Here is a 23,008-nt window from a genome sequence, read left to right as displayed (position 1 = left end):
AACTATTAGAATATAACTTGATTAATTCCACCTCTGTTTCCCTCCCCAGATAAAACAGTTAACTGGAAGGGGCAGGAAGGTCTATGGGCAAGCAAGCACATCAGACAGTCTTGTGCATCCTCTACAACTGTTAAACAACAGGCCTCAGGCCATACAGTATTTCTCACAAAATTTATTTGCCATTGCTGACTTTCTTGAAATGTGGGGGTTTTTGATGACGACTCTTGAATTTCTTCTTTAAAGGACCTGACTGTTTCTGTGGAGAGAGAAAATTAATCAGCTTTTCTTCCAAAAAGTAAATCTAGCCCTGTCTGAGATAGGAAACCTGTTCCATGCTCCCCTGCTGTTGCACGTGGCAATACAACTCCTACCTTTCCCCTTTTGTTGCCAGCTGCTCTGCTAACATTCATTCTTCCACTGTCCTCTCCATTCACATCACCATTCTCCCCAGTCAGCTCGGCCTTGTCTTCCTCAGTGTCTGTTGCAAAGTCATCACTGCCCTCTGCATTTTGTGGAGCTACTGGGCTTTTTTCTGGGAAGAGTTCAGCTAAAATACAAAGACCCAGCTGAGAAGCAGTTTCCTCTGCAGTAGGCTGCTGTTTCCACGTAACTTTACTTTGTGGGCATCTTAAAGGTAACCTGCCAAGCTAAGTTTCACATTCATATCTCAGAGCATTAGCCCCTGTCATACATGTGGCATTTCCCAAGTATTTCAGTAGGGACATAAACACACTACGGTTGTTTGTTAGAAAGGTATCATCTGGTGCTCTGTCTGATTGAAAGAGACAATTCTGTGGTCTTCAAACTGAATGCTCCTAGAGGAAAGCAATGTATTCTAGATGCAAGTCAGTGTAACTGGCTTATTAACTCCAATTAGATTGCAAGCCTTGCTAGGAAATCAGTAGAGTTACCTAAAGCAGCAAATCCCAGGGGATCTTGTAACCCTCTTCTCATATTTTGTGATCCAAGTCTGGTCAGTTACTCAGCTATTTTATATTTGGTGGTGGCAAGCTTTTCCCAAACACAGGACCTTGGAACTGGATAGAAGTCACAAGCCTCCAGCATGTCTGTGTGTTGGGAGGTCTCCTCCTGACAGCGCATCAATAAAATCATACCCGAGCCTTGTCTTCCAGTACAGCAAAGTGAAGCTCCCAGCTCCTTCCCAATGGCTCTATCTTTCCAGTTATATCCAGCTTTCTATCAATAAGTCCTACTCCTGCATTGGTAATAGAAATTCCACTGACCTAGCATCTCAAAAGGGGGCAAAATAGAGGCTGGAAGAAAAGTAATGTAACACCCTTTTAACATACAGATGATATCAGTGTTCTTACTCACGTGGGTACAGATCACTCATGCTGTCATCCGTCTCCTCTCCGTCCTCGTCACTGGACTTAGGTTCCCAGAATTCTTCTTTTCTGTAAGGCTGTCTGCTCCCATTCATTTGGTCATTGGCAAGCCGTCTCTGCTGCTTCTTCTGCCGCAAGCAGGCAGGGACATACTCCACTCCCTCTTTCTGGCACTCCTCATCTAATAACATGAGATACCAACCACCGCTGAGCAAGAATACCCAATCACCTGATTCCTCCTCCTTTCATTTCCAGCTGTAGTCTCATTATGTACAATTCAGAAGTATGTTAAGCTCCAGCTCTAATGCACATTCATGTAATCTAGAATGATATTATGGGACTATGAAAGACTGAGCGGATGTTAATACAGAAGATGTGCTGGACACTAGAACCATCCTCTCTGGGGAAGCTTTAGAACTGCTCCTTTCAAGAAAAGCTACTCCAAGGTGTTTGCTAAACAGGTCTATTGCTCCATACGCCTGGAATTTTCCTTCCCAACTGAGAAGCATATACAGCAACAGTGCTCCATATTACTGTCAGTCTACAGAAAACACACTTGCTCACTACATAAGGAGTAACTGGAGTCACAAATGCTTAAGAAGAAAAGGTCAGATGACTATATCTTCAGAAAAGCGACTTACATCTTTTTAGGGCTTTTTGATAACGTTTCCCTTGGACATGACGCAGCACATGCTCTGGAAACTTGTTGATGTGCCTGAGAGTAAGCTTGCAAAACAGCTGATGTCTTATAGAGGGAAAGAAAGAAAGAGAAAAAGAAAGAAAGAGCAACAGAGTTTAATTCTACCATTAATTCATAATCTTTCACTTTTAAGCACTACAGTTAAAGTTAGTAAATACTTTATAAAGACTTCCCTAACCTACCAAAACACATAAACACTTAAGAACTTCTCGCAGTCCACCCACTTTATCTGTGAGACCAACTGAGGTGCAAAGCACGATGCGCAAGAGGAAGAATACGTACAGATTCTTTGTGCTTGGCACTATATGGGGCTCAAACTTGCCATAGTCAAACTCTCTGGCCGTCTTTGTCAGCCGCTGATACTTCTTGCCATTAGTATAAGCCTGCAGCTCCGACATCCTACACGGCATCTCGTGGCCTGTCAGCCTGCATCTCACCTGAAGGAAGACAAGGTCTAGTCAGGGAAGCACAAGGGATTATTACCCCAAGGATGGGGGCGGGGAGGGCTCGTACCAAGGGCCTCCTCTTCGACGGCCTGAGTCCCACAGAGGGGAGAAAAACCTCCAGGCTAGGGAGCAACCTGGGGCTGAGCCCCGGTGCCTTCCCGGCCTCCTACCAGCCGCCCTCGGCCCCCCCATGGCTCTCAGAGGGGGCGGCCCCGGCCCCGGGCCCCTCCGCGGGGCTCCCTCGGGAGGCGGCCCCGGGCCCCGCAGCCCCGCAGGGCGGAGCCCCCCGCCCCCGCCAACCCACCTTGCCCGGCTCAGCGAGGCCGAGGAGCGGGTGCTGCCGCAGGAAGAGCCGGACCTCCTGGGGCACCTCGGCCATGGCCGCGGCCGGGGCGGGGCCGGGGCCGCCGCCGGGGCCGGGGCCGGGGCCGCCGCCGGGGCCGGGCAGCTCCGCGCGCCTCCGCGCCTCGGCCTCGCCGCCCGGCGCCCGCATCATAGAGACGCTCCGCTAGACAAGTGCGCGCCCAGACTTCCGGTCCTTTCCACACCGGAAAGCAACCGGTGGCATAGAGAGAAGCGGATAGAGAGGAGCCTGCGCGGCGCTACCGGCGGGCGGTCTAGGCCGGAGGCGGGCGGTGGCGGCGAGGGGCCGGCGTTGCCATGGCGACCTGGCGGCTGCTGCGGGAGCTCCGGGCCCAGGTGCGGGGGGGAGGGAGGGGGGCGACCCGGTTCCCACCTCGGTCCGGCATCGTGTCGCCCCGCGGCCGTGCGGGACCGGCTGGGCCGCGAACGCCGCTAGATGGATGGACTGAAAAACGATTGTTTGGGGGGGGGGGGGGGGAGATTTGGTGGCAAAAAGGAGCGTTCGTCGCGGCCTAGCGAGCGGCGTAACCGGGGACGTGGTTTCGTTTCCTCCGAGTTACGGCGCAAACCGTAGCGCCTGGCCCGCGGTGGCCCGGAGGAGGCGAGCGAAGCCCGCGGCCCTCAGAGGTGGCTCTTGCTCCGCGCAGGTGTCCTGCCGCTGGGTCGGGAGAGCGTGTCTCGGCTGCCCGCTTCCCAGAGCGCCTGCTGGTCTGCCTCAGCGCGCCGGAGGTAAGGAAAGGTTCGGCCTGGGCTTCTGCCCCCTTTACCGCCGTGCTCCAACCGTGGCATTTCCTGTGGGACTTCAGCACCTTTTCTGCTGTACAAATCCTCTTCCTCCTTCTGGTTTTCTCCAGACATTTGCTCGAGGCCCTGCAGACCACGAAGCTCATCGGCAGCTGCTGAGGCATCTGAAGAGGGTGTCTTACTCAAGTGGGGCCTTCTCCTGGTCCCTCTGACCACCTTCTGCCTTGGCACATGGCAGGTACCAATAAATGAGAGAAGCACTTAAGGGCTGTCTGGTGTTTCCATCTTCAGCTATGTAATGTGATCTAGTTCAAATCACAGGGTAAAGATTGGAAGATATTATTTCATATTTAGTTTTCCTGGTGTGCATTTCTGAGGTTCATGCAAGTCTTTGAATGAGAGACTCATTTATTTTACTTTTATTTCAGTATTTCTTATTTCCCCCACAAAAGAAGTCAGGAGCCTCCATTTCTGAGTCTGTGATTATCCTGCTTTAGGCCACATTTAGGGAGAAAATACTGATAAGGAAAGAGACTCTGTTTTTAGGCTTGCCGAGGTTGTTATACTGCTCTGTTCTACCAGTAGGAATTACTTTGTGTATTTCTAGGTTCAGCGACGGAAGTGGAAATTGGACTTGATTGCACAGCTGGCATCAAGAATTGCTGCAGAGCCCATCCCTCTGACATTAGAGTAAGGAAGCTGAGTCGTTACGGTTTGCTGCCTGCAAAGTACTGACAGTGCGCTGGTGATATTAGATATTGTCCCCTACCAATGAGTTTATGCTAAACTAAACTGCATGAAAATGGAGAAGTGCAATGGAAATCAGAAAGCACAAGCAAACAGAACAGATAAACATCATGTTTGTCAAAACATCTCTTATTTTAAATGCATATTGCAAACACATCCCTATGGGATCCTCTAAAGACATCTAAAAGGGTCAAATCTTTGTTCTGGAGAATGTGGTATGTAATTCAGCCTAGAGGAGGGTTTAGGAGCTGTTGCCCAAGATGTCCCGGAGGAGGGTTTACTAGCACCACTTCCATATCATGGAAAAAAGAGCTGTACTCTACATATGCATGATCTTACTGATTTAACTTGCTATGATAGTAATGAAAACTTAAGCCAGCTGCTTATTCTAGGAGGTACTTGTCTTCTCTTTCTGTTTGCCAACTGGCCCTAGAGAAAATCATGGGGAAAAGGGAGAATCCCGTAATAAAATCCTCTGGTTTGATTTGTCTGCCACAGCCATGATTTTGTTTTCATCTTGCTCCATGCAGCCCTATGGAATTGAAAGAATTAGAGTACAGGCCTGTAAAGGTCCGAGGGCGTTTTGACCACTCCAAGGAGCTCTATATTTTGCCACGGTCACTTGTGGATCCTGAACGAGAAGCCAGGGAAGCTGGACGGCTGACGTCCAACCCGGAAAATGGAGCAAATGTCATTACCCCTTTCTACTGCACAGACCTCGGGTAAGTGTGTTCCCAGACAAGCCTGAGAACATGTATATGTGTAGCTAATTAAAGTCATGTTTCATCTGAGCAGCTTACTTTTGTTTTGAAAAGCTGAACTTTAGTGGTTGAATTTATGTTAATCACTCACTGTCCCTTTAAAAGTGTCTCTCACAACCTATGAAGTCAGTGAGGCTTGATTCCAAGTTGTATCTGAAATCCATTATTATGTGCACTCAGATGACACAAAAATTGGCATCATCAAATGTATTTTTTTGGTACCTGGCTCTAGGTAGTAGCAGGAATAATGAAAAATTTCCTTTCTCTACTGACCTGTATTTCTCCTCTTTATATAACTCTAGGGTCACAATTTTAGTTAACCGAGGATTTGTGCCCAAAAAGAGATTGAAACCAGAGACCAGGCTGAAGGGGCAGGTAAGAGGGATGGGGGAGGGAGCCTTGCCTATTACTTTCTACACAGCGATTACACAGAGACACTATTGACAAAGAAAGGCAGGAGCTGTGTTCAGAATCATAGAAAGTTACTTACATACAAAGTCATTGCACATCTCAAATAAAGCTGACCTTTTCTCCCACCTTTTTTATTGAGTACATTAAGTGTTTTTACAAACAAGGACTTAATCCTGATCTGCCTTTTTCCCTGCTGTGTCTCAGCCCTGTCCTGCTGTATGGCACTACCACTTCTTTTGTAACCAGACCCCACAGGTAACATTTTTTCTAGCAGGACCTGGTACGCAGGAGTGTGAAGTGAATTTTGAAAGGTTTCTTCTTTTTGTCTCCTGCACTTCTCTTCAGATTGAAGATGAAATTGATCTCACTGGGGTGGTGAGATTGTCAGAAACACGGAAACCTTTTGTGCCTGAAAATAACATTGAAAAAAACCGTTGGCATTATCGTGATCTGGAGGCTATGGCAAAGGTGACTGGTGCTGAGCCCATCTTTATTGATGCAGATTTCAGTAAGTTACAGAGGAACCTAACCCCATGTTCAGTGTACATCGGCCTCCCCCCTTTTCATTTCAGCTAGCTGTAAGATTTTCCTTGGCGTTGGGGACCTTCTTCTTCTCTTCCTGCATTCTGCGAGGGGTTACCATTTTGAAAGTATGGCATTTTGAAAGTGGCATCACATTTTGAAAGTATGGTATCACTGGCATTTTGAAAGTGATGCCAGCATGGGGGAGTGGTAGCACGCTCTGAAGAGATGCAGTCCATTGCCCCGATTCACAGCAGGTGATGTTTGATGGCTTGATCCCAAAACCAGAGCCACAGCTTTGGCTTTTACTGGTAGCTTGGGAACACTGTAGCCTATGAAAAGTGGGGTACCAAGTGATTTACCACATTTATTGCTTTTCTCTCTTCTCACAGAAAGGACAGCTATATGCAGTGCAGACTGTCCTTAAGATTTAACTTAATGCACTATCTTGCACCTATAGGAAGCACAGTCCCAGGAGGGCCCATCGGAGGCCAGACAAGGGTGAGCCTGAGAAATGAGCACATGCAGTACATCATCACATGGTAAGTAAGTTACCCACCCAGCATCTGACTGTCCTCCCAGTTGTTCTTCTACAGAGCTTTAAACTGCCTCCTGTTTAAAGCAAGGGAGTAATTTTCACCTGGCATTCAGCTCCTGCTTCAGTGAGATTGAATGAGCCCTTAGGTTAAAATTCCAGGTTTGCAGCTAAGTAGTATTTCCAAGGCAATTTGAAATAATTGTGCTTTAGCAAACTGCTGCCAGCTTAAGGAGATCCAGTCCCTCTTGAGAACAGGTATAAATGCATGGTTTTATTTTCTCTCATAGGTATGGTTTATGTGCAGCAACTTCATTCATGTGGTACAGAAAATTTATACAAAAGATACCTCTGTGAGGGGAAATGCTAGTTTCTACTCTTCTATGTACAGTCAAGACTAGTTTTTCAACAGCAATCAGTCCTGAAGAACGGAAGCATCCCAAGTTTCAAAGTCATGCATTCAATAAATTCACGCAGCTGCCAGTCTTTGACCAATGGATGCTAATTCTGAGCTCTTAAGAGTGAGCTCTGGCTGCAGCTTGGGAACATTGAAACTCCAAAATTGTACGTGCCTGTATAGGCTGCTTTAGAGCAGCTTCACTGGACTGCTCAAGGGTAGTGTTCCACTACAGTTGAGCAGTGGTTGTAAGCTACAGAGCTCAAACTTCTCCACTGTTGTTTTTCATGAAGTTCAGCAAATGATGGTGAAAGATTTTATTAGTCACAAAATTCCTTTGTACTTCCAAACTACTCATTCCTGATGTCAGGACAGTGACTCAGTGCAGATGAATCAGAATAAATAAAAGGGGCTACAGATGCTTATCTTGTGACTTGCTTGCACATCTTAGATCTCAACAGTGACAGACCTGTATTAAAGGATACTGTGGATACTGTCTAGCTGGGGTAAGGCAGTGTGTGGCTTTGCAAGAGCACGGGATAACAAAATAACAAGCTGCCCTCTCAGATGATGCTGGAGCCTTACCAAGCATGGTAGCCTCTGACAAAGAGGCAAAACCAAGTCAGCAGCCAGGGAAGAACACAAGGACAAATAGATTTAGATTATTCCTCCATTACTTTAGCATGTTTTCGGTCTTGCAATGGAAGAGGTGTTACAGACCTCCTAATACGAGGTGCTAATTTGTAATCTGCTTAAAAAGCTCTAGAGTACTATATACCTGTCTTAACAAGCCAATTTTATAACCGCACAGCACATGCAAACGAACTTTTTGACAGGCAGCTGACTGATGTTCAGAGGACAGGAATTACAGTTGCATGGAACAGGTTATTACCTTAGAACAACCCCTCTTAACGACTAGTTCTATGTAGTTTCTGTGCAGTTCTGTTCAGTCACTTGGTTGAAAGCACAGAGAGCTTTTAAGTAGAAGTATGGCAAAGGTAACATGCCACCATTACAATACAAAACCCTCCCATTAACAGAGACCACCAAAACTTAATTTGAAGGTTTATTTTATGTACAGAAACATGGCAGCAACCCAGTACATTTTTAACCCAGCTTAGTTGCCAGTTCTTTAGCCTTTGCTTTCTCAAGCTTGGCAATGCGAGCCACTGATTTTGGACCCAAGACGTTACCACCCCAGTGACGACGGATCTGGAAAGAAGTGAGAAAAAGTCAGATGCCTCATACAATCTCTTAGAATATCATCACTTGCAGAATTCCACTCCTTTATGCACAAGTGGAACACTCTCACAGTTTGGAATTCCTACACATTTGAAGCCGTGAACTCTGTTTTCTGACAGCACAGAGAGGCTACGGTTTAAAATCTTTTCCTGTGAACAGGGCTGTATTCGGACACCATGGAATTTCTGTCACTTGGTGGGTAGGGGCTGAGTGTAGCATAAATTGCTATACTCTGTGCAGTCCTAGCACTGTGCTAGCTGCATTTGCTCCAAACTTGGTGACAGCAGAATGATACTCACCTCATCGTATCTGTCATTGTAGTTGGTCTTGACAGCCTCCACCAGCTTTGCAAGGGCTCCCTTATCCTCCCTGTTGGTGGCAGTGTTAGTTCCTTCAGAGTACTAGCATCACCGTTCCCCAATAAATCTTTTGCCGTAGGATTTAAAGAGCTCTTAAAACCAACATGACTTTGCATGTTAATCATTTGCAAATGATGCTTATATTTAACTCCTTAAACCATCAATGCTTTAGGAACTCACTACTGCACTACTCAGATTACGATTATAGTTCCATCTACATATTCCAATTAAGAGTAACCACCCATTCTAGCAAATTAAGGTAAACCACATCTCCAGGATGTGATAGTGCTCTTCAGACAAGACATCTATATTAACCATTATACAGGTAGTTCACCCCAAGCACATTTTGGTTTTACTTTAAGCTAAAGCAACCCAATTTTGTTTCCTGTAAATCCTAAAATCTGTGCTGAAAGGCAGCTCCTTTCTCAACTACAGTCAATTAAGTCAGCATGCAGAACACTTACGGGTTAACCTGGGTGAAGGCAACACAGGTACAGGTTTTCCTGTGGACCAGTCGCCCCAGTCTGGCTTTGCCCTTGATGATGCAGTATGGCACTCCCATCTTGCGGCACAGAGCCGGCAAGAAAACCACCAGCTGAAAAGAGGCAATGCACTGTATCATTAAGGCAGAAACAACTTTTCATTCTTTGAATCAATCTAGGCTGTGGCAATTGCTCAGTGTTAAAAAGCTCGTTTTGCTCTTCATTGTTGATTCAGGTGAAGAAATTCATACATCATTGCAAGGGCCAAGCCTCATTTTAACACCAGGACAATTAGGAACATGCACAAACATTCCAGTTCCAGTAAAGAGGTATTTTTAATGTATTCCCTTTCTACACAGAATAAACTTGTCCAAAAATGCATTCTACCCCAAGCCCAGTTCAGACCTCAACTAAAGCTAATGCATTCTCTCCTTCATCTTATGAGCTAATAACTGACTACCAAAAGATATTTTCAGAGATGGGCAACCTGGATTAGACCCAGATAGCCTGTAACATGTCCACTGAGTGCACTTACCTCAATGGGATCTACATCATGGGCAATTACTACAAGTTGAGCTTTCTTGTTCTCCACCAGAGTTGTAACAGTGTTAACACCTGAAAAAAAATAAAAACAAATTACAGAAAGGCTTTACTCCAGGCCAATCTGTTTTCAGAGCTTTCATATAAGCCTAACGTGACCAGCTCAGATTCCATGGCATGGCCCTCAGTATGAGAACAGCAAAACTTTTCATAGCTGTTCAAGTAGCACAAGGGGGACATTTGCTAAAGCTCAGGGTTAAAAAGCTCGTCTGTTTTGCTCTTCACTTTGCGCTCAGGTGAAGAAATTCATACATCATTGCGATAGCTTGTCCAATTGCTTAGCTGGATCAGAGAGCCAACTCTTCTAATTAGCGATCTAACGAAGTCTCACATTTCTGCATACACAAGCAGACAAGCCCACATACAAAGTTACCTGCTCGGAGGACTGGTGGCCTCTTCGTTGGAGCATCTCCCTTTCCTGCAGCTTTCTGCTCAGCACGAGCCAGCAGCCTCTGCTTCTTCTCTTGCTTAGTTTCAGGCCTGTACTTGTGTGCCAGCTTCAGAAGCTGAGTAGCTGAAATGCAATACACAATTTATTCCTAAGGTGCACGGCCCAAGAATCTCAGCATTACCCTTCAAAGAACTCAAGGGCACCAGCAATCTTGGTGATTGTCATCAAATGTATTTAGATAACAAATAACTAGCATCATTTGCACAGTGCAAGAACAGAGCCAGCAGAGTGCTTCTAAAACCCATGTTTACGTGCACCTTTGCTGGCAATGAGAGCTCCTTCATTGTTTGGATGAAGAAACATCTGCTGGCCCCCACAGCAAATATGGTTAAAGCTGGTTCACTTTCTCCTTTAAAATAAAAAACTTATTTGGCAACATCTATGAGAGAGTCACTCTACGTATGTTTAAAGTTTCTTGCACAGACACTGTCACTTGGAAAAGACTATTTACTTGTTTGCATAAGCCCTTTAGGACTCTTCTTCCCCCATATCAATATCAGCTTGCAGAATGCTGTCTCTCCCTCAAAAGCTGTGACAGCTTTCACAATCTATTTACACAGTGAAGAATCCTACATATTCCCACATGAACTTAAAAGAATGGAAACCAGAACATGCAATTAGGACAATTTTGGTTTTGGGTCATAAGTAGGAGATTTGATAGTTTCTAGTCCCTTTTCAAGGCACTTAACTAACAAGATTTACCCCCCCCCCAAAAAAAAAAAAAAAAGCAAACAAAAAAAAACCACTTTTCACAAAAGCGCAGCTTGCTGGTCACATCACCACAGCCACTGTTAAAGCTCCACTATGTTGCTACCACAGATACTCCAGCTCACTTCTGTGAAATCTTAAATTTCCTTTCTCTCCTCTGACACATGTCCCAGTAAAGCTCCAAGTCAAGAGAATTTTGGAAGGCACATCTTTACCTGTTTGGCGATCCAAAGCCTGAGTGAACTGGTTAATTGCAGGGGGCACCTTCAATCTTTTGTAAAGAATGGACCTCTGGCGCTGGAGTCTGATGTAGCGGGGCCATTTCACAAAACGTGTGAGATCACGCTTAGGCTGGATATCCTGTCCTAGAAACATAGGCTTTTAACCCAAAGCAGTTCCAAGATCACAAAAAAACAGCACAGAATAGACAGGCGTGCATCAGCGATCTTGGTGGTTACATGTCAGCACTATCATTCAGATAGCAAATATTCTTTCACATCATCTGCACACATACAAAAAACAGTCCTATAAAAGTCTGAATTAGCTAACCGCATTACAGTTGATGTAAAAGGGTGAGAATTACACAATCTAACCAGATATTGAATCTTTTAACATTCAAAGACTAGTTATTGTTACTTTTAGATACTTAATGAAGGAAAGATCCATCACTGCAAGTAAGCACACAATTGCCTTGACCACCTTCACTACCCTACCGCCTTCTTAGAATATACCTAAGTATATATTTATACTCTATTTGTAAGTACCTGTCTATAAAACAAACAGAAAATCTTGAACAACAAGTAGAACAGCTCAAATACCTGCTTACTCACCAATACCAAAGTTCTTGGGCCTCTTCTCAAAGAGAGGATTGACAACCTTCTTGGCCTCCTGCTTCTTGACTACAGCAGGGGCAGGTGCCACCTTCTTGCCCTTGGCCTTCTTTCCTTTCGGCTGCAAAAAAAAAAGAAATACGCTCATCTTTCTTTTGCCTCAAATGCTCACACACTTAACAAAGCCTGCATACACTTCCCCCCAGAATCGCCCTTATGCAGGTACCAAATCGCAGCCTGCATGAAAACGCCTTGCTCTACCACAGCGAGCAAATCCTCTAATCTGACTTAAAAACAGACCCAACTCAAAACAGCTCGTTGCTCCCATCAGCTGGGCAGTCAGCACCGAGGAGCTGCAGGCTCCCCCAGCCCAGGGGTCCCCGAAACCGCACCGCAGGCGGCGCGAACACCCCCAGCGGGCCCCCAGGGCCGCCCGCGCCGGGAGGAGCCCCAGGCGGGCTAGGCCCAGCTCAGGCCTCGCCCGGGCTGGCCCAAGCCGCCACAACCCCAGCACAAAGAGGCACCGCGGACACGCCGCGCCGCTCTGCATCCGCGCCCCCTCCGCGCCGGTCCCCGGCCGGCGGAGGGGGCGGATGGCGGCGGATGGCCCCAGTCCCGGCCCCGCGCCGCGCCGCGGTCACCACTCACCATCTTGGACTGAGGAAGAGAACGGGACCGCGGGGCATGCTGGGTAATAGCGCTGGGCCGCCAAGTCTCGCGAGAGAAGGGGGCGCGTCGCGAGACGCGGCGGGAGCACGGCGGGGTTTAAAGGGGCAGGACCCTCCCCGCGCGCCCCCGCGGTGCCGCCGGGAGCGCGCGCGCGGCCGCCGCCGCCGCCGCCATCATGTCGCAGCAGCGGGTGCTGCCGCAGAGCAAGGAGACGCTGCTGCAGTCCTACAACAAGCGCCTCAAGGATGATGTCAAGTCCATCATGGACAACTTCACCGAGATCATCAAGACCGCCAAGGTGGGCCTGCCAGCGCGGTGCAGCCGCCGGGGCGGCCCTGAGGGAAGGGGTCGCGGCGGGGCCCGTGAGGGGAGGGAGGGAAGGAAGGTCGGGGGGGGCGGCCGTTGGGGGGGATCTGTGAGGGGAGAAGGAGAGCGGCCGTCGGAGGAGGAGAGGGGATCTGAGAGGGGAGAGGAGGAGGGCGCGCCGAGGTCCCCCGAGAGGGGAGGCCTCCTCCCCCGGGGTGGGAGGCTGCTTGTCCTGGACGCCCCCGGCCATCCTGCCCCCCAGCCCTCAGCGTGGGGTGCTGAAGCTCTTGGGAGGTGCTGCCAACCTGGGGAGGGCTCCAGGTAGCAAAGACAGTCTGTGGTCGCCTTACAGACCAGCGGCCAGCCTGGGGATTCCGGGTGTGGACTGGGTGGAAAGGAGCTGCCTTACAGCAGAGCAGTCACATCTCAGGATTTCAGTGTGTAAAGATAGGTGCGTGGGTTGTTTTCCTTTAGATTGAGGATGAAACTCAAGTCTCTCGAGCAACCCAGGGTGAACAGGATAACTATGAGATGCATGTCAGAGCTGCAAACATTGTAAGTACTGCTCTGCTGCTGTTTAAACATGTTGGACAGTGGGTCTGTCATGTACTATTTGGTTCATTATAGCATCTAGTAATGTGCCTAATACTAACGTGGACTGCTGCCAGAAGTGTAATCTGTTAACTGGGGTGGCTGTTGGGTAAGCCACCCCTCTGGAGGGAAGCTGGGTAGCCTGGATTGTCAACTATAGACTTTTCTCTGAATGCTGATCTAAAGTGGGAACCACTTTGTTCTGGGCTTTATAGTGTAGATATTATCAGTGTGCTGTCATTGCTAAGACTTTTTTAATACTGAATGAAGGAAAAGTGTTTGTTATAGATAGCCTTGTGCTGTATAAGGCTGAAGCAGCAGCTTCAGGTCTTGTTGCAGAATTGGAGCAGAGCATTGTTTTAATATGCTATGTAATTCTTTACATGCTACAAGGTCCGAGCTGGTGAGTCCCTGATGAAACTTGTGTCGGATCTGAAGCAGTTCTTGATCCTCAATGATTTTCCCTCTGTGAATGAAGCTATCAACCAGCGCAACCAGCAGCTTAAAAGTTTGCAGGAGGAATGTGACAAGAAATTGATTGCACTACGGGATGAAATCTCCATTGACCTGTACGAGCTAGAAGAAGAATATTACTCTTCCAGGTACAAATAGAGCAGTGGACTTCTGCCTACTGACTCCATCCCTTTTGGGGGAGTTGACCCAGACAAATAGCCATTAGCCTACAGGTGTTGGAGGTTCCCAACAAAATTTCACTCCCTTGTTTTTAATTAGGTCAAACTTTCTACAACTTAAAGCAGTTGCTTCTTCCCTGCAGATATCCTGCAGGGTATAAGTGTCACAATAACAATATGCAGAGTGTCCATCTCTAGGTGCCTGCTTTAGGTGACTAGATTGATGGAAAATTTGCTTAGACTTCCTTTGGAATCTCAGAGAGGGAGAGGCATTTCCTTGGGGGAAATTAGGCTTCTGTTCGAAATCCCTCTGGAGGAGTCTCTCTCTCTAGAGAGACTAGTTTTTAAAGTTAGATGACATGAACTTTCCATATCTTTGTGGTGAGTTCTTTCACAAGTGACTTGGTTACACAGTGTGCCTTTTCTTCTAGTCCACTGCCCCAGCTGCCTGAAATCCCATTGAGGTAAACATTTGAAATGAGCGAAAGACACTCTCAATTTTATTAAATTGTGAGAGATTGTGATAGAATTTTTTAATGAAGGATTTGATACTGATTTGTTGGTGGGGTTTTTAATATTTTTAAAAGACTCTTACTTAGAAAAGAAACTTTAGATGATTCAGTCTTTTTTTTTTTTTTTTTTTTTGCCATGCACTCCAGCACTTCTAGGTGACACAGTAGATGAAAGGAGAAAACAAATGAGAAGCCAATTATTTTGGCTGTACTGTCCAAGCTAAGCAAAGTCAGTGCGATAATGACATGAGCGCTAAACAAAAGCTGACTTAAGCTTGTGAAATTTTATTTAAATTTTTAATTAATGGCTAGATTTTTCTTTTCTAGAAATGATGTCTATAGCACCAACTAAATCAACTAAAACCGTAAGTGCTCAATGTGTCTGAAAAGTAGGCCATTGTTTACGGGCAATATAAGGATTTTTGAGAGCAAGATGACACTAGTATGATAGTTTAGGAACTGCTGCAATATTGCAAGAAAAGTTGAGGTTAAATTTTTTTCTCAAGTTTTATTCAGTTTGCTCAGGATGATAAAGGGTCCTAGAAATCTCAGAAATGAGTCTAGTCAGTCCAGGCTACTATAGGTCAGGAACTTATCCACAAGATAACTGCTGCTGTGCTGCATGCAGTTAACATCTAAAGAAATCCAATGTGGATGATAGTGCCTTGTGTGTTGGAGGTGCTTCTCTGGCACTGACTGTGCTGGTGTAGTGTCTCAGCTGTCTGGCACTGACCATGCTGTATAAAGCAACCCTTCTTAACAGAACTAACCTGTAAGTACAAATGTTTTTCTCTTCTGATTACACCAAATGGATTTGCCTTCATGCTGCTTTAGATGACAAAACTTGGCTAGGCGAGAGCTATGATCCCTCCACTGAAACATCATATTCTATATCAGTATCTAGTGCTTTAGTAGTTTTCTTTTAGCACTTATTTCTGTTTTCTCCTCTTGTGCTCTTTCCTGTCTTTATTTCTGCCAAAGAAACATGTGAATGTGTGTGTAAATACAGAAAAAGTGATTTATTCAGAATTCTTTTATAATTAGAATATTAAGATATTTTTGATGAAACCATATTGTCTGATGTGGGGAGAGGGTTTCTATTATGTGTGAGATAGTCCTAGAATGTTAATCATGTTTGAATGGCTGTAAATGCAATAGCTGGCTTGCCCACAAATAGTTGTTGTATGCTGGTCTGGGAGCCCAGCTGGGGCTGCCTGTCTGCACTGTGTGTTACTTTCTAGTGGGGCTTGATTCCGCAGGATTTAGAGGTTTGCAGTCCAGTGAGGCCAGGACACCAGAGTTCCGTACAGCTGTTCTGCCAGATGGCTCTTCTTTGCTCTAGTTTTCCTAAAGAGGTACTGGTTAGTTTATTTTAGGTCATCCTTCCAGGGCAGGCTGCAGGAAAGGGAACTGCCCACACTGGTATACCTCCAGATGCTGTTAAACTAAGGGCTGCCTAATGACGTATGTTGTTCCTTTGGGCACTGTGTATTCCCAATAGTTATGAAAAGTCTGTACAAGGGTGTTTTCTCCTATTTGACAGTTACCACTCCTATTATGCTAATATTGCTTAGGACATGCCCCCCCCCCCACCTCCTACTAAGTAACTGGTAAGATGCAGCTAAGTTTTAGGGCTGAGTTTCATTGCTAGACTTCTTATTTCCAGAGAGGTTTTAACAACAAAACCTGGAAACAGATCTTTGAAACTAAAGCGGAATAGATTATTTTGAAGGAGTCTTTGCTTTCAATTCCTATGCTCAAGTAGTTTCCTAGTGTATTCGTTTGCACACAGACCTGGCTATACGTCCTGAGGGAGCAGTGCAATGCCTTCTGCACAATGAGATAGCCTCAATCAAAGGACAGTAGCAGGTAAGGTGGTGCTGTCATGGGCCTTGCAGTAGTCTCTCTTCACCCTGACTTCTGAGGAGTGTTACATGAGAGGTGAAGCTTAGACTTTTGAAGCTGTTCTTCCTGAGGCAGCAGGAGAAGTAGTTATAGTTCTGACACAGCTGAAGTGTTTGTAGTAGTTCACCTGCCAAGACAGATGTGATGGTTGCTGTGGCCCAGCTCTCTTTGGGAACAAGGGCCTAGGTCTAAGACTCAGAAATGGGACAGTAGTTCTGGTTTAGTCCTGAAGGTCCTCAGTAACTGGATAAAGCTGCACTTTGCTTTGGGGACTGTAGGAGAGGGTTATATATCTTCATGCCCCAACAAAAGGAATCCTTCAGGATATTTTTCAGAAACCCCAAACGCAATGCCTGTATCTGCTTCCTTCTTTTTTCAAAACAGCTGGGTAATGCTACCAGAAAAAGAGCTCAAAAGTAAGTGCTTGAAGCCAGGGCTCTGTGTGCTTATTCTGCAAAGCAGTAACTCCAAGTCTAGCTTGCCTTTTTACCTTAAAGTCCAAACTTGCGTTTATGCTCCATTGCTTCTTCCCCTGAGATTACAGGAGTTGTCTTGTGTGGGGTTAGATCTCAACATGTTACATGTTTGTGCAACCTGAAGTGTCTCTTATATTTTTACACTTAAAATATTTCCCATAAGCATCTATTCAAGTCCATACATTAAAAATGTAAATAAAGCTGCAACAACAAAACCACTTGACCATTTGGGTTTGTTTTACTCTGAACGCAAGCCTTTTTCTGCTCTAGCACTCACTTTGTCTTGCGTGTCTCTTGTATGTGCAGCTTCTTCTTTGGCATTTGTTTTTGTTTTTCTCTCCCCTCCCCAAGTCTCTTCCATCACTTCTCTTTAATTTTGGTCCTTTTGTGTGGTATTTCTCTTAAAGCACAGAAAAGAATTAGCCAATTGTTTAAAAATACTAGTTTGCCATACTGATGGTTCATCCAATTCTGTAGTCTACAGTAGTTGAATTCAGCAAGCTGCTTTTAGAATTGTTAACTCAAGGTCTGCTGAAAACAAGCTGTCAGGATTTTATAATCAGGCTTCAAAAGAAAGCCCCTCTATGGAAGGGCAAGGGTACAGATAAGGGTTCTTCCTTTTCACTACAAGGACAGACCTTAAAACAACTGAGTTAGCTTTTTTGCTTAATTTAAATGTAGAGCTTGATTATTTTCCTCCTTCAGGTCATGATCTAGCCCCAAGTGAAATGATTATGAAAAAGGGCCTCATCCCACTGAAATCAGTGGCAAAACTCTTGTCTTTGGGAATGCTAGAATTCTAATTCACATCATTCTAGGCACTTGCAGCATTTGAAATAAAATTCAGCCTCTGTCTCAGTTTGCAATAACAATTTTGTCTCTGAAATTCCCAATCCTCATCAAGTGCATGAGATTTAACATCAGCCCTTAAGGGGTATCTTAGGGAAGGCCAGTGGTGTAAGAGCTATGATGAATTTGTGGTCACAGACCTTACATCCATGAACATTTTTTTTGCCGTTTTCTTAATGCTTTGCTTCTGTCTTGCTTTTTCCTCCTTCTCTTCCCCTTCTCTGATTGCACCTGCTCTATCTCCTTACTGGGGTTTTGTTCTGGAAAGCTACAGTCTGTGTGACAGCAATGATCTTCCACTGTGTGAAGCCTACTGGAGACAAGACCTTGCCACGCTGTCCCCTGAAAGCCTCTCCATGCCTCTGACAACTGCTGCAGCAGAGCAGAGCATTGCTACCTCTCAGAGTTCAACCCCATCGCACCCGCATGTGAATGGGCATGGGGCAGGCCCAACGGAGCACTCCTGAAGAGGATTCTCTGCTGCCTGTACATGTTCTTCCTGGTGGCACTGAGCTGTTGGAAGTCTTCCACCTGCTGTACTGAGCGCACATCTCCCACTGTCAGGATAATGCACTGGAGTCATTATTTGCAGGTTGCTGTTCACGGTCCACAGCGCTTTCTCCATACCTGGGACATTGCCATGAATGTTCCTCTCCCCTGAGAGAAAGTAATAAGTAAATACAAATTTGATTGTTCTAACAAATTTGAGTTAGGTTTGCTTTTACATTACTTTGTCACGGTTACATGTAGAATTCATTAGAAATCCAGTATTTTTTTGATTTGAATCTCATCTAGTACGTAGTAGAGTGGGAATCAGATTTCTTCTTTGGGATAAGACATGAGCCAAATTTTAGGTGTAGTGAGTGTTTTGGGGGTTTTATCCTCTGTTACCTCAGAATTAAGGTGGTTAACTTTCTGGCTGCTTTAAGTCTTTCTCCTTCAGGATGTCATCAACGAACCTCTAATACTTAATTGGAGTAAGAATCTCACTGGTATTTTTCTTTTTTACAGAGCACTCTTTACCTAAGTGCTTCAAAAACTTTAACTCTTATCTAGCTGTTATTTGGGAGGAAGATTTCCTGAAGACACTTGTCAGAGCAGTATTTTTCCATTTGGAAAGGAAGGGGCAAACAGAGGAATCACTGTGGTATTGATGATGGAACTTGCTCAATGCAAGAGAGAGAAGCAGTAGCGGAGTTGAGTCTGCTTCCTCTTCGAGTGTTTACACAGAAACTTTCTGTTAACATAGCCTGAACTAATACAAAGCTAGCGTTTATGTCAGTTAAGTTTCATTTAGTAAAAAATACTAACTGAAGACAATTGAGGGGATATTAAGTTAGTTTCTTGCAGTTTCCTTTCTAAGAAATGCCTTCAGTGTTTTGTCCACAGTTATTCAGCCACTTGGCATTTCCATTGCCTTTTTTATTTGCAATTAATTTTAACTACAATTAAAGGAGGAGGTATTTGTACTTGAATATGGTAATTGCAGCTTAGTGTCTGGAAACCACAGAGCTACTGATGCATTCAGAGTAAATGTCTTAGCTGAGCTTTCTCAGCATTCTCCTGTAACTTCTTTTCCAAGGATGTGAATTTTGGTTTACTTTTTTTTTTCTCCCATTCCATTTTTTTTGGTAATTAGGTGGTTTAATAAAATTCTCTTCTATAATTTTTGAAGTGTGTGTTTTCAGCCACAAGGTTATGTGAAAGCTCTAAGCACAAATAGGCATTAGAAAGTGCTTTCCTGATTTATTTTTTTAATCCATCTCATCTTGCAGCTGATCCTGAATAAGAGCCATCTACGTCCTATCTACGGCACAGAAATAATCACTGTAATAAAGCCTGCAAGAGTGCGCTGCTGCTGAGCTTCCAGCAGAGCCATGTGTATCTTCCACACCCACCAAATTTTGGCTGCTCCGGGCTGGCGATGGGCAAGGCTTGCGCAGACTCGCCTTGACGCAGGCCTTACACATTAAGGGTTTGGGGGAAGGGGTGGAAAGAAGCCTGTGCTGCGGCTTTCCTCGGAGGACGGGGTATCGCAGCTCGCTGAAACGAGCGGAGCCATTTTCCTCGCGGTGGCCTGAGCGCCGCTGCCTCGCTAAGGAGCGAGGAGGGCGGCGGGAAGGCGCCGGACGTGCAGTGACGTCACTGCCGGGCGACGCGCGCGCGTCATTTCCTGGCGCGGGCGCTCCCCGCGCGGCCGGGGCGCTCGGGGCTGCCCGCGCCGAGGGCGCCGCGCCGCACCGCGCCCGCCGACCATGGCCAGCCTGGCCGCCAAGGACTCTTACCTGCAGGGCCTAGCGAGCCGGGTCTGCGCGCAGCGCGCCCCGGAGGCGCGGAAGAGGAAACGGGGTAACGACCTGCGCCTCCGCCGTTTGCAGAGAGCGGGGCTCCTGGCGTGGTTAAGCCAGGCCGGAACAGGCACCTGAACATGTGCACTCTGCATCGTGGCTGAACGTACATTATGATTAGCCCTGGGAATCTGTCGTCTTTATTCATTCACGTTTGTGCACGTTGTTGAACGTGGGAGAGCTGGAGTATTAGTAAAGAGTGTGCTAGCCTGTTTGCCCCTAAATAAATCCTAAAATATATATACTTAAAGATTAAGGTACACAGTTGTGATGTTATACAGCATTACTAGAATTTTAGTCATCAGTAAAAAATGAATGTTTTGAAGTGGGAATACAGTGTTTTAATGTTTAATGCAGTTCCTTTTTTGCTTTCTAGTGTCTAAGCCAGGCCAGCCTGAAGATGCTGGCAGGCAGCTCAAAAAAAGGAGAAAGAAACCTAGAAAGCAAGCTGAGAAGACAAATGGTCCTCCAGTTAAACAGGTGGTATCCAATAACAGTAAACTTGCTCCAGTGCAGAAAGCAGCCCCCCAGTCCAGCACGTCATCTCCAGAAAGTGTTAAACAGAGCAAAAATGAGAGTTCAGTTACAGGTAAGAATACCAGAGTCTGGTTAAAGTTATCTGAACTGATGTGGCTGCATTTCAGTTGTTTTGTGTGTGTACAGTTTGGAAAGCCTTTGAGAAATCTAGCTGAATTGAAAGTATCTTTGCTTATTCTGTGTTCCCTAAAAACTTACACGCATGTGCATTAATTTTGTATGTGACCACTGGGTGGCTCTCTAGAAATACAAACATTTAATCAGTCACAGACTTTTTTTTTTATATATGGCTAACTTCTGGGAATTATGACATAGTTGCAATCTCCTTCATCCCATTCGTGCCTTCTGTTATGAATCTCAAATGCCTGATCACAGAGAAGAGGCTGAGTGGAAAAGATGTCTCTGTTTCTACTAGCTGGATATTTGTCTTCAGGCTTATTAGGCAGCCATACAGCATGCCATGTTGGTCTGCGGCCTTGCAGTATTCAATGATGATGTGGATAGAAGGGAAATTCTGAAGAAACCAATAACGTAGAAAGTGTTGGTTTCTTTAGAATTTCCTTTCTTCTATTTACAGCTTTTCAAGAGATCACCTGGTTCGTTCCATAGCCATCCTGCTGGAATCAGCCAGAAAAATTCCAGTTAGCTGGTGCTGTACTTTAAGTAAACTGCTTTATTTTCTGCCTCTCATTTCCAGATGGCAAAAGTGAACTCAATTCATCTTTTTCTGCAATGAATCTCTTGCGTCAGAGATTACATGAGAAGATTAAAAAAGCTTCTGGTCAGGTAAGAGAATTTTGATAATATATATGTGTAGGGGTCTATGTGAATATATGTATGCAGTGTAGACTCTTGCTGGGTCTCCTGGGAGTATGAGGGATGGGGCAATGATCTTGCTAGGTTGAGGATTTGAGTTCACTGCTGTCTCCTGAGGAAGTGCTTACAGGCATTGTTGGGAGTGCTGTGTATATTCCATGGTCCAGGGAAACAAGTGAAACTAGGCAGGGCTTATTTTAGAGGAGAGCATGTCTCTGGTAATTTAAAAGGAAAAGGTGCTACACTGAATCTGAAAGGGGTCACGTGTTTAGCATCTCTAAAAGTTGAACTTGCAACTTCTCATCAAAGATACTGTGCTTCTTGTGACTAATTTGAAATCAAGAGCTTGAGGGCATCCCACTTCTGCCTGATCTCTTTAAGGCAACTGATTTATGTCATACTTTATTCTTAGGATGATACTAAAGAATTACCCCCTGCTGTCCTGGAGAAGAGGCGTAGAAGGAAGTATGAGAAAGAGAGAAAGAAGCGTCGAAGAAAGGAGATGAAGATGAAGGAGAAAATGGAGAAGAAGGGAACAGAGGAGTTACCTGTAGAGCCACAAAGCGAAAAGGAGGAGAGCACAACTGAGATTGTCTTTAACAGGGTTGAAGTCCATGAAGAGAATGAGCTGAGCAAAATCCAAAAGAAGAAAGAGAAGAGGAAAGGAGTGAAAGGCAATATTACGCCTCTGACAGGCAAAAACTACAAACAGCTGCTGAGCAGGCTGGAGAAGAGGAAGAATAAGCTGGAGGAACTCAAGGATAAAGACCAGAAGAAAGCTCAGGAGCTAGAGAATAAGATGAAATGGACAAATGTACTCTATAAGGCTGAAGGTGTAAAGATTCGTGATGACGAGGAACGTCTGAAAGAAGCTTTGAAGCGCAAGGAGAAGCGTAAGGCGCAGCGCCAGAAGCAGTGGGAGAAGCGGACAGAGAAAGTAGTAGAAAAGATGCAACAGCGGCAGGAAAAGCGTCGCAAGAACATTCAGAAGAAGAAGAAGGACAAGATGGAGCGCAAAAAAAACAAGGCACGGAAGAAAGGCCGCGTTCTGCCAGAAGACTTGAAGAAAGCTGGCTTAAAGTGAGAGGGAGGCAATTAGTACTTGCAGCCCAGAAACTGAAGTCCTCGTTATGGGGCTGCGTGTGGGATTTAGTAATAAGCTTTTACAGAACTGCTCTGGTACATCTGCCTCATACTCTGTATTTTGGCATTACAGCGTAGCCGGGGGGACTGAGGAAGCTGTCTGAGAAACGGGGCGGCCGGCGTGGCTGTCGGTGTGCTTGCCGCTGCCCAATAAAAACCTGTGCGTTCCTGAGGCTCGTTTTCCTATCCTGACAAACCATTTCCTGAGTATCTGTTGTGGTGTTTTATTTCCCTTCGCTAAGGGATAAGTTTTAGTTGCCCCCGATGAAGCAGGGCCGGGTCTTGGGGGCCGAGGCCAGGCCGGGGGGTCGCCGCCGGGCTCCCGCGCTGCCATGGCAACAGGCGCCGCCCCCTCCCGCGCTGCCATGGCAACAGGCGCCGCCCCCTCCCGCGCTGCCCCGGCAACAGGCGCCGGCCCTCCCGCGCTGCCATGGCAACAGGCGCCGCCCTCCCGCGCTGCCATGGCGGCGGGCTGAGGCGAGGGGCGACGCGGGGCCCGATCCGGGGCAGTGCGGAGTTTCTGGGCGCCGGGAGGCCGGCACCCAGCCACCCGCCGCGGCCGCTCTTTCCCCCCCCCCCT

At 46.1% G+C, this 23,008-nt stretch overlaps 5 protein-coding genes and 4 non-coding genes across 11 annotated transcripts; 3 read left to right on the top strand and 6 right to left on the bottom strand.

Annotated features, from left to right (window-relative positions):
* Positions 1–154: 154 nt before the first annotated feature.
* SURF2 (surfeit 2) lies at positions 155–2,921 on the bottom strand. Its single transcript, XM_062590617.1, has 6 exons — positions 2,797–2,921; positions 2,329–2,483; positions 1,988–2,091; positions 1,336–1,527; positions 372–547; positions 155–256 (listed from the first exon to the last, which is right to left on the bottom strand). The coding sequence occupies exons 1-6, from the start codon at positions 2,869–2,871 to the stop codon at positions 173–175; spliced, it is 786 nt and encodes a 261-aa protein (XP_062446601.1). The 5' UTR covers positions 2,872–2,921; the 3' UTR covers positions 155–172.
* Positions 2,922–3,041: 120 nt separating this feature from the next.
* LOC134148485 (surfeit locus protein 1) lies at positions 3,042–10,488 on the top strand. 2 transcript variants are annotated; one of them, XM_062590616.1, is made up of 9 exons: positions 3,042–3,191; positions 3,503–3,584; positions 3,710–3,837; positions 4,207–4,289; positions 4,877–5,068; positions 5,410–5,482; positions 5,864–6,026; positions 6,501–6,582; positions 9,892–10,488. In XM_062590616.1, exons 1-9 carry the CDS (start codon positions 3,153–3,155, stop codon positions 9,893–9,895), a joined length of 846 nt encoding a protein of 281 aa, XP_062446600.1. In that variant the 5' UTR covers positions 3,042–3,152; the 3' UTR covers positions 9,896–10,488. The 2 variants fall into 2 exon arrangements, with proteins under 2 accessions (XP_062446600.1, XP_062446599.1); XM_062590615.1 differs by lacking the exon at positions 9,892–10,488 and adding an exon at positions 6,866–7,397.
* On the bottom strand, positions 8,026–12,343 carry RPL7A (ribosomal protein L7a). The gene is made up of 8 exons (XM_062590618.1): positions 12,293–12,343; positions 11,645–11,765; positions 11,030–11,179; positions 10,029–10,169; positions 9,591–9,670; positions 9,038–9,168; positions 8,514–8,583; positions 8,026–8,184 (listed from the first exon to the last, which is right to left on the bottom strand). The coding sequence occupies exons 1-8, from the start codon at positions 12,293–12,295 to the stop codon at positions 8,080–8,082; spliced, it is 801 nt and encodes a 266-aa protein (XP_062446602.1). The 5' UTR covers positions 12,296–12,343; the 3' UTR covers positions 8,026–8,079.
* On the bottom strand, positions 9,244–9,316 carry LOC134148839 (small nucleolar RNA SNORD36). Its single transcript, XR_009960280.1, has one exon. It is a non-coding gene; the product is annotated as a small nucleolar RNA SNORD36 (small nucleolar RNA).
* On the bottom strand, positions 9,841–9,917 carry LOC134148846 (small nucleolar RNA SNORD36). Its single transcript, XR_009960287.1, has one exon. It is a non-coding gene; the product is annotated as a small nucleolar RNA SNORD36 (small nucleolar RNA).
* LOC134148848 (small nucleolar RNA SNORD24) lies at positions 10,245–10,310 on the bottom strand. The gene has a single exon (XR_009960289.1). It is a non-coding gene; the product is annotated as a small nucleolar RNA SNORD24 (small nucleolar RNA).
* LOC134148847 (small nucleolar RNA SNORD24) lies at positions 11,249–11,321 on the bottom strand. Its single transcript, XR_009960288.1, has one exon. It is a non-coding gene; the product is annotated as a small nucleolar RNA SNORD24 (small nucleolar RNA).
* Positions 12,344–12,452: 109 nt separating the features above from the next.
* Positions 12,453–18,369, top strand: MED22 (mediator complex subunit 22). 2 transcript variants are annotated; one of them, XM_062590979.1, is made up of 4 exons: positions 12,453–12,611; positions 13,094–13,174; positions 13,604–13,812; positions 17,859–18,369. In XM_062590979.1, exons 1-4 carry the CDS (start codon positions 12,489–12,491, stop codon positions 18,049–18,051), a joined length of 606 nt encoding a protein of 201 aa, XP_062446963.1. In that variant the 5' UTR covers positions 12,453–12,488; the 3' UTR covers positions 18,052–18,369. The 2 variants fall into 2 exon arrangements, with proteins under 2 accessions (XP_062446963.1, XP_062446962.1); XM_062590978.1 differs by having other exon boundaries at positions 17,853–18,369.
* A 1,419-nt stretch (positions 18,370–19,788) lies between these two features.
* SURF6 (surfeit 6) lies at positions 19,789–22,600 on the top strand. The gene is made up of 4 exons (XM_062590888.1): positions 19,789–19,933; positions 20,309–20,521; positions 21,167–21,255; positions 21,698–22,600. Exons 1-4 carry the CDS (start codon positions 19,840–19,842, stop codon positions 22,367–22,369), a joined length of 1,068 nt encoding a protein of 355 aa, XP_062446872.1. The 5' UTR covers positions 19,789–19,839; the 3' UTR covers positions 22,370–22,600.
* Positions 22,601–23,008: the final 408 nt, after the last annotated feature.

Source organism: Rhea pennata, chromosome 18 (genome assembly GCF_028389875.1).
Source record: "Rhea pennata isolate bPtePen1 chromosome 18, bPtePen1.pri, whole genome shotgun sequence".
NCBI classification, from domain to species: Eukaryota; Metazoa; Chordata; class Aves; order Rheiformes; family Rheidae; genus Rhea; species Rhea pennata.
Note: the sequence above shows the minus strand (reverse complement) of the source record. Positions and strands in the feature narration are given on the sequence as shown.

What these genes read in the sequence shown, in the direction of transcription:
- SURF2 (XM_062590617.1), bottom strand. Translation starts at nt 2,871, where the DNA reads ATGGCCGAGGTGCCCCAGGAGGTCCGGCTCTTCCTGCGGCAGCACCCG. An exon ending in GCCTCGCTGAGCCGGGCAAG is followed by an intron (nt 2,484 to 2,796) that starts GTGGGTTGGCGG and finishes GTCTTCCTTCAG; the next exon opens with GTGAGATGCAGGCTGACAGG. An exon ending in GTGCCAAGCACAAAGAATCT is followed by an intron (nt 2,092 to 2,328) that starts GTACGTATTCTT and finishes TCCCTCTATAAG; the next exon opens with ACATCAGCTGTTTTGCAAGC.
- LOC134148485 (XM_062590615.1), top strand. Translation starts at nt 3,153, where the DNA reads ATGGCGACCTGGCGGCTGCTGCGGGAGCTCCGGGCCCAG. An exon ending in TTCTACTGCACAGACCTCGG is followed by an intron (nt 5,069 to 5,409) that starts GTAAGTGTGTTC and finishes ATATAACTCTAG; the next exon opens with GGTCACAATTTTAGTTAACC. An exon ending in AGACCAGGCTGAAGGGGCAG is followed by an intron (nt 5,483 to 5,863) that starts GTAAGAGGGATG and finishes ACTTCTCTTCAG; the next exon opens with ATTGAAGATGAAATTGATCT.
- RPL7A (XM_062590618.1), bottom strand. An exon ending in GGCTTTGGATCGCCAAACAG is followed by an intron (nt 10,170 to 11,029) that starts GTAAAGATGTGC and finishes ATTGCATTTCAG; the next exon opens with CTACTCAGCTTCTGAAGCTG. An exon ending in ATGATGTAGATCCCATTGAG is followed by an intron (nt 9,169 to 9,590) that starts GTAAGTGCACTC and finishes GCCTCTTTTCAG; the next exon opens with CTGGTGGTTTTCTTGCCGGC.
- MED22 (XM_062590978.1), top strand. Translation starts at nt 12,489, where the DNA reads ATGTCGCAGCAGCGGGTGCTGCCGCAGAGCAAGGAGACGCTGCTGCAG. An exon ending in AGATCATCAAGACCGCCAAG is followed by an intron (nt 12,612 to 13,093) that starts GTGGGCCTGCCA and finishes GTTTTCCTTTAG; the next exon opens with ATTGAGGATGAAACTCAAGT. An exon ending in ATGTCAGAGCTGCAAACATT is followed by an intron (nt 13,175 to 13,603) that starts GTAAGTACTGCT and finishes ACATGCTACAAG; the next exon opens with GTCCGAGCTGGTGAGTCCCT.
- SURF6 (XM_062590888.1), top strand. Translation starts at nt 19,840, where the DNA reads ATGGCCAGCCTGGCCGCCAAGGACTCTTACCTGCAGGGCCTAGCGAGC. An exon ending in GGCGCGGAAGAGGAAACGGG is followed by an intron (nt 19,934 to 20,308) that starts GTAACGACCTGC and finishes TTTGCTTTCTAG; the next exon opens with TGTCTAAGCCAGGCCAGCCT. An exon ending in AAATGAGAGTTCAGTTACAG is followed by an intron (nt 20,522 to 21,166) that starts GTAAGAATACCA and finishes TCTCATTTCCAG; the next exon opens with ATGGCAAAAGTGAACTCAAT.